This window comes from Lucilia cuprina, chromosome 5 (assembly GCF_022045245.1).
Source record: "Lucilia cuprina isolate Lc7/37 chromosome 5, ASM2204524v1, whole genome shotgun sequence".
NCBI lineage: Eukaryota > Metazoa > Arthropoda > Insecta > Diptera > Calliphoridae > Lucilia > Lucilia cuprina.
The window spans coordinates 60,079,160-60,090,526 of record NC_060953.1 but is presented as its reverse complement, the minus strand read 5'-3'; the positions used below and the strand labels follow the sequence as shown (position 1 = coordinate 60,090,526).

General features: G+C 23.9%; 1 protein-coding gene across 2 annotated transcripts in view; it reads left to right on the top strand.

The window, feature by feature from the left end:
- The first annotated feature begins 6,208 nt into the window (after nt 1–6,208).
- Nucleotides 6,209–11,367, top strand: part of LOC111679859 (homeobox protein 5) — a 278,845-nt gene continuing 273,686 nt past the window's right edge. For both annotated transcript variants that reach the window (XM_046951593.1, XM_046951594.1), the window contains exon 1: nt 6,209–6,496. In XM_046951593.1, coding sequence (XP_046807549.1) covers nt 6,485–6,496 — 12 coding nt within the window. In that variant the 5' untranslated portion in view covers nt 6,209–6,484. The remainder of the gene's footprint in view (nt 6,497–11,367) is intronic.

The following is an 11,367-nucleotide window of genomic DNA, read 5'->3' as shown; positions in this document are numbered from 1 at the left end:
TCTTGTACTCAAAAACATCAAAGGGTATTAATATCAGAATCAATTTATTTTTAAATTAAATAATCTGATTATTAATTGCAAATTGATTGCAAACTTAAAATCCCGCTCTTAAGGGGGGTTAAGCATTTCTTAATATAAATCTAGAACTCATAATTTCTTCATAACATAAAATTTTTGACAAATCGGCACCTAAAACTTGTTTAAATCAATTTTGTGTAAAATCTTTCTGGATGATACAACTGCGATTTCTAGGGGACATAAAAGTTTTGAAGTGAAAAAAATTGTTTTCTAAAATTTTACCACTTAATTTATATTTAGAGATTTTACAAGCTAATAATTTTAATATATATTTGATCCTAAAAGATATCAAAGTCGATTAAAAACTGTAAGAATTATTTAAAAAAAAAAAATTAACAAATTTTAAGAAATATTCTAATAAAACTATGACTTAACAGAAAATATTTTACTATTAACTTTAATATGAGTTTTTTATTTAGTTAAGTTTACACAAGTATTTGGGTTATAGTCATAAATGAAAATCCTTTTAAAAACTTAGTTTTAAACTTTTAATAATTTTATTAAGTAAATTTCATCATCTCCATGTTTCTTACAAATAATAAGGAAGGGAATAGAATAGTGAATAAATTATTAAAATAATTTTAATTTTGATGTCTAGTATTAATTGATTGATCAAAAATATTTATATTGCTCATTTAAAAATGAATGATGTTTATACCAAATTTTATCAAGTTTTTTTTTTAATTTTTCCATAATTGCTAAAACAATATTCTTGTGTTTTTCCAAAAAAAAAAAAAAAAATAATTTTTATACAATATTTTTTATCAAGCTTCATGGAAGTACTGAAAAAGACCTGAAGAAGTTATGATTTTAACACAGGCTTGTCATATGAGGGATGTCCTTTTTATATGATATCAAATTTACAACATCTGAAGTCATTTACAGGAAGTAATTTATATGCACTTTTTTAGAAAGTTTTTTGGAAGTGAAATTGCTTATTTTAGAATTCAATAGAATTTCACTCAAATAATATAAAAATAAATACATAAATAATTTACACGCATTTATCAATTAACTCCAAAATAATATTGGTTTAATTCAACAAATTTCAGTACAAAAAAGTATTCCATACATTTATTGGATTCGCTTTGATTTCGCGAATACTTTCGGAAGTGCTTCGTTTTATTTTTACTGTGTTATTGCCAAACATTTCATTACCTTTGAAGTGAAGTTTTTCTGCGATGTAAAATAATTCCTTATAAAATTTTAACGTAACAATTTATTAAAATTTATAAAATAATTATGATTACATTAAGTAATTCATTACATATGCAATTACAATTACTTTTATTGTGTAGTTAAGCAAAGAGCTATTAATTTGTAATTGAAGTTTTCCCAATTACAATTACTTATAATGTGTAGTTCCCAATTAGCAATAACTGCTTGTAAATGTAATTGTTTTGACCAATTACTAATTCTTGTAATTGTATAATTTTCTCTTTAATTCTACTTGATTGCGACACACTTTTCTTCTACAATATTTTCTACGTCCTAGATTTAAGACTATAGGCAAATTTCAATTCTGAAATAGTAGTAATAATACTAACAAAACACTACTTTTTAGATTTAAAAGTACTAAAAATGACCATGATATACTACATACTAAACTAGACTCTAGAAAGGCTTTGTACTAAACTATAGATTAGATCATAGACTTAACTGTATATGCGTATATATACACGACTTCAGACTGGCTATAAACTGAACTATCGACTATACTTTAGGCTAGACTATAGACAAGATCATAGACTAGATTATATAGTAGCTTATAGAATAGTTTATAGCCTTTACTATTGATGAGACTGTAGAATTGACTATAGACTAGAATAATGACTAGAGTATTGACTGCACTATTGACTAAATTATAGGCTTTACTAGCTTAGACTGAAGACTTAACTATAGACTAGAATTTGGACTAAATTATTCGAAAGATTATACACTAGATAATAAACTATCCTATAGATTAAAGTAAAGTGAAAATTAGACCATAGATTAGACTATATATTAGTCTATAAATTAGATTATAGAATATACTTGACTATATACTAGACAAAATACTAGACTATAAACTTGACTAGAAACTGGATTACAGACTAGACTTAGACTACATATACAAGGCAATGGAATAATAAATTACAAAAAGTACCGAAGAGGTCGTGGGGTACTGCAGAATTTTTCGATACCAAAAAGTACTGAAAAAAGTGCCATTGTACGGAATTGTCCATGACTTCTAAAAGAATAACATTTATCACCACTTCAAAAGTAGCACTAAGTGAATTTTTTTATATTCTGTGGAACTGATGTTTATTGACGTCAAAAGAAGCTAAAAGTACTGATTTGTTTATTTAATTTAAGGTACATTTGTTCGGAATTAAACCAATTTTTATTGGAGTTAATTGTTAAATGCGTGTAATTTATTTATTTATGTTAATATTACTTCGGTCAAATTATTTGTATTCTATAATACGACAATTTTAATTCCTAATAACTTTTAACACTACATCTGAGAATAACTTCAGATGTAGTGAATTTGGAATTAAATAAAAAGGATATCCCTCCTATGACAAGTCTGTGTTAAAAACATAACTTCTTTAGGGCTTTTTCAGTACTTCCATAATATAATTCTACTTCTTTTTCGCTTCTCTGGCAGTTATTTTTATGCTTAGTCATGACTATATAGTTCTATATATATCAAATGTTACAAAATTTGTATAAACGCAAAGTGTAAAAATATCTAAAATTTTATGAAAATCAAACTCTTCCTCTAATAATACTATTAAAACGAAAAGTAAGTACTAAACATAAATTGTACCCTTAACCCAGCATCACATCAGATTATGACGTCTCTGGAATTATCGCTAAAAATACTATAATAGCTTTTTCACACCTTCTTTATCTTCTCGCCCACACACAAGGAATGTAAACTTTAGTCTCTTTTAACTATTTAGAAATTTACAAATTAATTTGTAGAGACCTTTTTGGTTGTTTAAGGTAAAATATTTACACATTTTTTTAACACCTTGTTTTGTTTTTGGGTGCGTGTTAAGAAAAAGAAGATAAACAGCAACAAAATCTGCACGAGCCTAAATGTTTTTCCAATTTTTCTTTCGTCTACACATTCTACTTTCTTTGTGTGTTGTATTTTAAAGTTGTTTTTTTTGTTGTCTACTTTCTCAGCATCCCTTACTAAGTTTCTTCTTACTCAATTATCCTCCCTTATAAAAATTGTTGTTTTAGTTTTTTGCATATTTCTTTTTTAAAAATTTTCATCATGTGTCTGCTATTTTTATTACAATTTGATTTTTTCTACTTTTGTTGGCGAAATTCTCTCTAAAAAGTTCGAAAGATGAAAATGCAAACAAATAAAATCTCTGTGGGGGGAAAAAGTAAATAGAAAAAAATTTCTTTTATGTTTTTGTTTGTTTTTCTGTCAATTGAGTTCAATTTTCTGAGTTTTTTTCTTTGTTACTCAAATGATGATGAGTTCGTTTTTTGTTGTTTTCTTATTGCAAATCAAGTTATTTTTAGTTTTTGTGCATTAAATTTTATTTATCTGTCTGATTTGTGAATAGAGCAAGAAAAATGCACATGTTTTTTTATAATTACTGCTGCGTACATTTTTTTTAGCAAATTTTAAAGAAATTATTCTTATTGAAATTGAAGATTTGTTTTTGTAGTATTAAACAACACATGTGATTGAGCTACGAATGATAAAGGAAAACATAAAACAGATGATAGATAGAAGTAGTAGACATGGATTCTTAAGAAAAAGTTGCCATTTGTGGGGAAAATAAACCAGGATTTTAAATTATCCTGGAATCTGTACAATGTATTGTTGTAAAAAATTTTGGTTCAATTTTTATTTTAAAGCAAAATTTTTATAAATTTATCATAATTTTGCTTTAAATTACAGTTGAACCTAAATTTTCTACAACAAAACCTATTTTGTTTAGATAAAACTTTCGATAAGTTTTTAATTTAGAAATAATTTTGATAAATTTTCTATTTGGAGAAAATCTTCGATAAATTTTCTTTTTATAGATAATTTTCGATAAATTCTATTTTTAGAGAAAATTTTCGATAAATTCTGTTTTTATAGAAATTTTTCGATAATTCTCTTAAGAAGAAAATATTTTTCGATGCATTTTTCTTTTATACAAAAATTTTCGAAAAAATTTTTTGAAAATATTAAATTTTTTTTGCAAAATTTTTGATGAATTTTATTTTTATAGAGAAATTTTGATATTTATACCCTACACCACTATAGTGGGAAGGGTATTATACGTTTATGCTGATGTTTGTAACACACAAAAATATTGGTCCAACACCACCTTAATGTTTCATTCAGAATAATTTTTTGAGTCGATTAAGAAATGTCCGTCCGTCCGTCTGGCTGGCCGGCTGTCCATGTAAACTTTGTGCGCAAGGTACAGGCCGCAATTTTCAAGATAATTTGATGAAATTTGGACCAAGCATGTTTCTTGGCACCGGGCACGAAGCCTATTGAAAATGGTTGAAATCGTCCGATATTTCACGTAGCCCCCATACAAACGTAACTCCCGATTTGGATAATTACGTCAAATATTCTATTATCTCTCTAAAAATTGGCATATATAAGTTTTATATAAGTATAAATGCCACTGCAGATTTTCGTAATGATCGGTCCTTATTTGACCCTAGCCCCCATACAAAACCCCCTTCAAAAAATATCTTAAACGTCTAAAATTGACTTGTAACCATTTGTATCGCAATGAAACTCAACAAAACTAACTGTTATTTAAAAATTCTTTTATTCTTTTCCCAAATTTACCGAGAATCGGCCCATATTTGATATATATATAAAGCCCCAATTAGAAAATTTTGTATTTTTATCAATAAATTGCTTAAATACTTTGGAATTATGGTAAAATTCAATATGGTCGGCCATGCCGACTTTACTTTCCTACTTGTTTTTTTATAGAAATTGTCGATAAATTTTCTTTTTATAAAAAAAAATTGCGATGAATATTCATTTAATTTCTCTATTTAGAGAAAATTTTCGGTTAGTTTTCTACAAAACAAAATTTTTCATAATTCTTTTTATAAGTTTTGAATAATATTCTTTTTATAGCTCAATTTTCGATAAATTTTTTATAGTACATTTTTCTATAAATTATCTTCTTCTATTTTATAGACATTTTTCAATAATTCTCTTCTTTTCTAGAAAATTTTCGATAAACTCTCTTTTGACAGACATTTTTCTATAAATTCACTTTTTATAGAAAATTTTCACTAAAGTATAGAGCAATTTTGAAGATTTTTTTACAGACAATATTCGATAATATTTTTTTTATAGAAAATAAAATTTCTTTTTTAAGAAAACTTTCGATACATAATTTATAGATAATTTTCGATATTTTTTATAGCAAACTTTTATTTTCGATAAATTTTGTTTTTGGTGAAAATATTCGATATTTTTTTTTGTATAAATTTTTCGACAATTTCGTTTTTATAATAAATTTTTGATAAATACTTTTGGAGAAAATATACGATATTTTTTTAACCCTTTAGAGAAAATATTTAAACAAATATATAAATTTTCAATTAGAGGGAATTTTCAATAAATTTTATTTTTAGAGAAATTATTCGATACATTTTATTATAGAAATTTTTAGATAAATTTTCTTTTTATAGAAAAAGTTCGACAAATTTTCTTTTTACAGAAAGTTTTCTATACATTTTTTGTTAAAGCTTTTTGATAAATTCTCCTTCGACTGTACGATAAAGTATCTCTATTTAGAAAATTTTCCATTAACATTTTTTTTAAATCATTTTCTTTAAATTTCCTTTTTTATAAATTTTCTTTGTAAAAAAAAATTAACGATAAATTAAAAAATTGAAAATTTGTGATTATTTTTTTGCGAAAATCGCTATTTAACTACTGTTTGTACATACTGCTTGTTATTTCTCTTCGATTTTTCTTTGGCTCCAACATTAAAACATTTATGTGTTTATGTTAAAATTTTAAATTTTATCTTTTTCAGATTATCACCTTTAAAATTTTCTTTAAAAATATAAATTAAAAATATATTTCAAAATAATCGTGTGCCAAAATTTTAAATTATTCTTAAAATAAGTGTAAAAAGTGTTACTTTTAATTCAAAAATTCTATATAATTTTAATAAAAACTAAATTTTCTTAATAAAAAAGAAATTTGTTAAAAAAAATATAAAAAATACATATATTTGTAAAAACTAACTAAAAATATAGTGACAGAAATACAACTTACATAAGTTGTGTTTTAAAGAAAACAAAAAAACAGAAAAAAATCTAGCGTTTAACTTTTCATCTTCCTTTTACAAAAAGTTTTTGCAAAAAAGCCGTCAAACTGTGGGGTTCCGGGGCCTTTTTCCTTCCTCCACAAGGAATGTATTATCCGGTAAGTTGGACATAAGCAAAGAAAATATACATTTTCTATAACGATATATTAAGAGTCAGATATATACATTTAATTAAAGTATAGTAGATTAAACAACATATTAAATAATTTTTAAAAAAATTTTTAATTACATTTTTTCTACAAATTTTACCACTTAAAGTTAGTGACCGTCCACTATTATTTAAATTTTTTACTATCAATTTCTTACAAAAAATTCTTAGAAATGATATAAAAAGTTTTTAAATAAAAAAATTTATTTGAGCAAAAGTTGCCAAGCAACATTTTACGCTTAATGTAGGAAAGTGACAGTTGTGAGAAGTTTTGTTTTATGATTTTGACTTTTTTTAATCACGTACCTTAAGTACTTACCTAAGCTATTTTATAATTCTAAAAGCGTATGATTTGTGGTTAGAAAAATATAATAACTAAAGAACATCTCATTGGATACCTGAAAGTAAAGTGTTAAAAATTTATTTAAAGAAACAGGTTTAGATTTTGATTGATAATAATAAATTTAGGCAAATTTTTGTTATGAATAGATAATTTGCAGAAATTTTACTAAAAAATAAAAAAAAACATTTAATGAAAATTTTCTATAATAATAGAATTCAACAAAAATTTTCTATAAAAAGAAAATTTAACAAAAATGTTATACAAAAAGAAAATTTATTGAAAATTTTTTATAAAAAGAATATTTAAACGACAATTTTCTATAAAAATAGAACTTATCGAACATTTTCCATAAAAAGAGAATTAACAAAAATGTTCTATAAAAAGAGAATTTAACGAACATATTCTATAAAAAAGAATTTATCGAAATTTTTTTTAAAAAAGATAATATGTATGTAGAAAATTTTCTATAAAAAGAGAATTTATCGAAAGTTTTTTATAAAAAGAGAATTTATCGAAAATTTTCTATAAAAACAAAATTTATCCAAATTTTCAATAAAAAGAGAACTCAGCGAACATTTTCTATAAAAAAGAGAATTTATCGAACATTTCCTATAAAAAGAGAATTTATCGAACATTATCTATAAAAAGAGAATTTATCGAACATTATCTATAAAAAGAGAATTTATCGAACATTATCTATAAAAAGAGAATTTATCGAACATTATCTATAAAAAGAGAATTAATCGAAAATTTTCTATAAAAAGAATTAATCGAAAATTTTCTATAAAAAGAGAATTTTTTGAAAAAAGAGAATTTATCGAAAATTTTCTATAAAAAGAGAATTTATCGAAAATTTTCTATAAAAAGAGAATTTATCGAAAATTTTCTATAAAAAGAGAATTTATCGAAAATTTTCTATAAAAAGAGAATTTATTGAACATTATCTATAAAAAGAGAATTTATCGAACATTATCTATTAAAGGAGAATTTATCGAAAATTTTCTATAAAAAGAGAATTTATAGAAAATTTTCTATAAAAAGAGAATTTATCGAAATTTTTATATAAATGAGAATTTATCGAAAATTTTCTATAAAAAGAGAATTTATCGAAAATTTTCTTTAAAAAGAGAATTTATCGAACAATATCTATTAAACGAAAATTTATCGAACATTATCTATAAAACGAAAATTTATCGAAAATTTTCTATAAAACGAAAATTTATCGAAAATTTTCCTTAAAACGAGAATTTATCGAAAATTTTCTATAAAAGTAGAATTTATCGAAAATTTTCTATAAAAAGAGAATTTTTCGAACATTATCTATAAAAAGAGAATTTATCGAACATTATCTATAAAAAGAGAATTTATCGAACATTATCTATAAAGGAGAATTTATCGAAAATTTTCTATAAAAAGATCATTATTTATCGAACATTATCTATAAAAAGAAAATTTATCGAAAATTGTCTTTAAAATGGGAATTTTTCGGAAACTTTCTATAAAAAGAAAATTTATCGAAAATTTTCTATAAAAAGATAATTAATTTTCTCTTATAAGCACATTACTCAAAATTTTTCTATAAAAAAAATATAGAAAATTTTTAATAAAAAAAAATTTATTGTATTTTTTTTTATTCTATAAAAATATAAAAAAATTATAAAAAACAATCGAAAATTGTCTTTAGTCCTCTTGATAGAATATTGTTTGCTGGGAAATAATGACAACTAAAATTCACGTGCTAAATAACATAATAAAAAAAGTTATAGTAAACCACAAAAATCACAACAATAACAAAAATCAAACAAAAGATGAAACTATAATAGGTACATTGTTTATTTTTTATTGTTTAACTTTACTATCATGCCTATGCCAAACAACATCAACTAAACAATGATAAAAATGCACAAATAAGAAAAATAATTTAAATTTAGCACAAAAACCCATAGAAAATGAAAATCTTAAAGGAAAAGTAAACAAAAAAATGAACCTAAAGTTAACTAAAGTAAACATAAAAATAACAAACTACACCCCAAATATGTAAAAGAACAAAACAAAAATCCTACCAACATTCAATATACAGACTTGGACTGAGTAAAAAAAAAAACAAACCAAGAAAGACATTTAAGAAAAACACTTTTATATAAACAAACAATAACAAACAAATCCAACAAGAAAACTATTCACAAGACAAGTGCAATGTATAGTTAGATTGTTGTTGTTGTTTGTATTACTGTCATGAAAACACTAGTAGTAGAGTAACTCTAGGTAGTGAAAATATAGTTGTTTACAATAGTAAATAGTAGTATGTATGTATATATAGAAGCAGCAGTAGTTGCTTTTTAAAAATAGCGTGTGTTTGTTGTTAAAATAAATATTTGTTTTGAGCAGCCAATAATAAATTGAATGTTAACGCCTTCTGATTGGAAAATATCCATAAATTGTTTGGTAAATAGGTTGTGAGTGTATTTAGGTAAAAAAGATAAATAACTTTATTTTCTTAAGGTAAATATAGTAATGGCAAAACTAAAACTACATTGTGACTTTTACACATTTTACGTGTTTTGTAGTAAAATGAAAAGAAATTGTTGGAAAATATTGGATTTAAAATAAATATTTAAAAACACGCACTTTTATAGTGAAGTTATAAACAGGAATTGTAATAAGTATTACTCAGTGTGTCATCTATAATCCTAAGGTCGACTGCTTTCATATATTCATATATTTCATCCTAAAGAAGAGATTGTTTCCCTATGGAATAAGTTTTTCTAAGGAATATTCTTTTTCTATATAATAAGTTTTTCTAAGGAAAATTTTTTATATGAAATGTCTTCCTAAGGAATACAGGTTTTCTATAGAGAAAGTCTTCCAAATGAAGACTGTTTTCATGTAGAAAAAGTTTTCCTAAAGAAGACCATTTTCTTATAAAAGTCTTCCAAAGGAAGAATGTTTTTCTATAGATAAAAGCTTTCCAAGAAAAACTATTTTATTATAGAAAAATCTTTCTAAGCAAGACATTTTAAGGAAGACTGTTTTCCTATAGACTAAGGTTTTCTAAGGAAGACTCTTTTCCTACATGATATATATTCCTAAGAAAGACAGTTTTCCTATAGAAGTCTTCCAAAGGATGAATGTTTTCTTACAGAAAGAGTCTTCGAAAGTAAGTTTGTTTTACTACAGAAACTCTTCATAAGGAAATTCTGTGTTCCAACATAAAAATATTCTCTTAAAGAAAAAATGCTTAGGAACACTGCTTTTCTTAAGAAAAAAAAAACATTCTAAGGAGGACTAATTTCATATAAAAAACATTGCCTAAGAAGACTCTTGTCTTATAAAAAAGTTTCTCGTAAAGATTTCTTAATCAATCCTAAGCGGCGTCCGGTTCTCTTGTGTTCTTGTCTGGTAGACCGTAGTTGATAGGTTTGATTCCCACCTGAGACAATGTTTAAGGAGCGCCTGATAGAGATTGATGTTTAACCACTACATTTTATAAAAAAATATTTTTTTAATATTATCTCCTTTTAATTTAACCGAATTTTACTGTAATATAATTTAGAAATATATACATCACCTCAAATAAAATCAAAGTGTCAAAAATTAAAAAAATTTAATTATTTACAAAAATCTCAATAAAAAATTACACTTTATGACATTTTTATTAATTTATTAACAAATTTTTCATTTATTTAAAAACCTAACAAAAAAAATGTTTTTATCTCCAACTTTTCATCATCTCCAACCTTGGCTTAATTAAAACCAAATTTACGAAATCGCCTTCATTTTTTGTTGTCCTTTTAACATTGTTACGCTTACACTAATGACAATTAATTGCTGTATTATTGATAAGCAATAAATTTACAGTTTTATATATATATTTTTTATTTTTATTTAATTTATAATTGAATTTTTATGAGACATCTCAAGTGCGTTTTAATAACGATTTTATAAATTTTATTGTGTATTATTGTTTATCTTTTTTACGAAATATTCACAAAAAAGATGTTTATTTGTTTAAAAATTTTTGTTATAAGATTGAAATCTTTCTGTTTGGTGTCAAAAGGAAATACGAAAACGGGTTTTTTATTTAGTAATAAAAAGTCTTATTTATTAAAACAAATAAATTTATTAAACAAATTTATTGAATAAATGTACTTGCAACGTGCTAAAAATTTTATTTATAATTTGAAGTGGTAAATATTTGTTTTTGAAAGGAATGTAATGTTTTTTTTTTGTCAAATTAGTAAACATGTTGCTTCTGAAATCTAATACTGAGAAAATTCTTTAAAAAGAAAACCCTCTTTATATAATAGACTCTTTTTCCTGTTAAGAACTGTTTATTTTGCACCTGAACTGAGCTAGAACTGAACTAGAAGTGAACTAGAACTGAATTAGAACTGAACTAGAACTGAACTAGAACTGAACTAGAACTGAACTAGAACTGAACTAGAACTGAACAAGAACTGAACTAGAACTGAACTAGA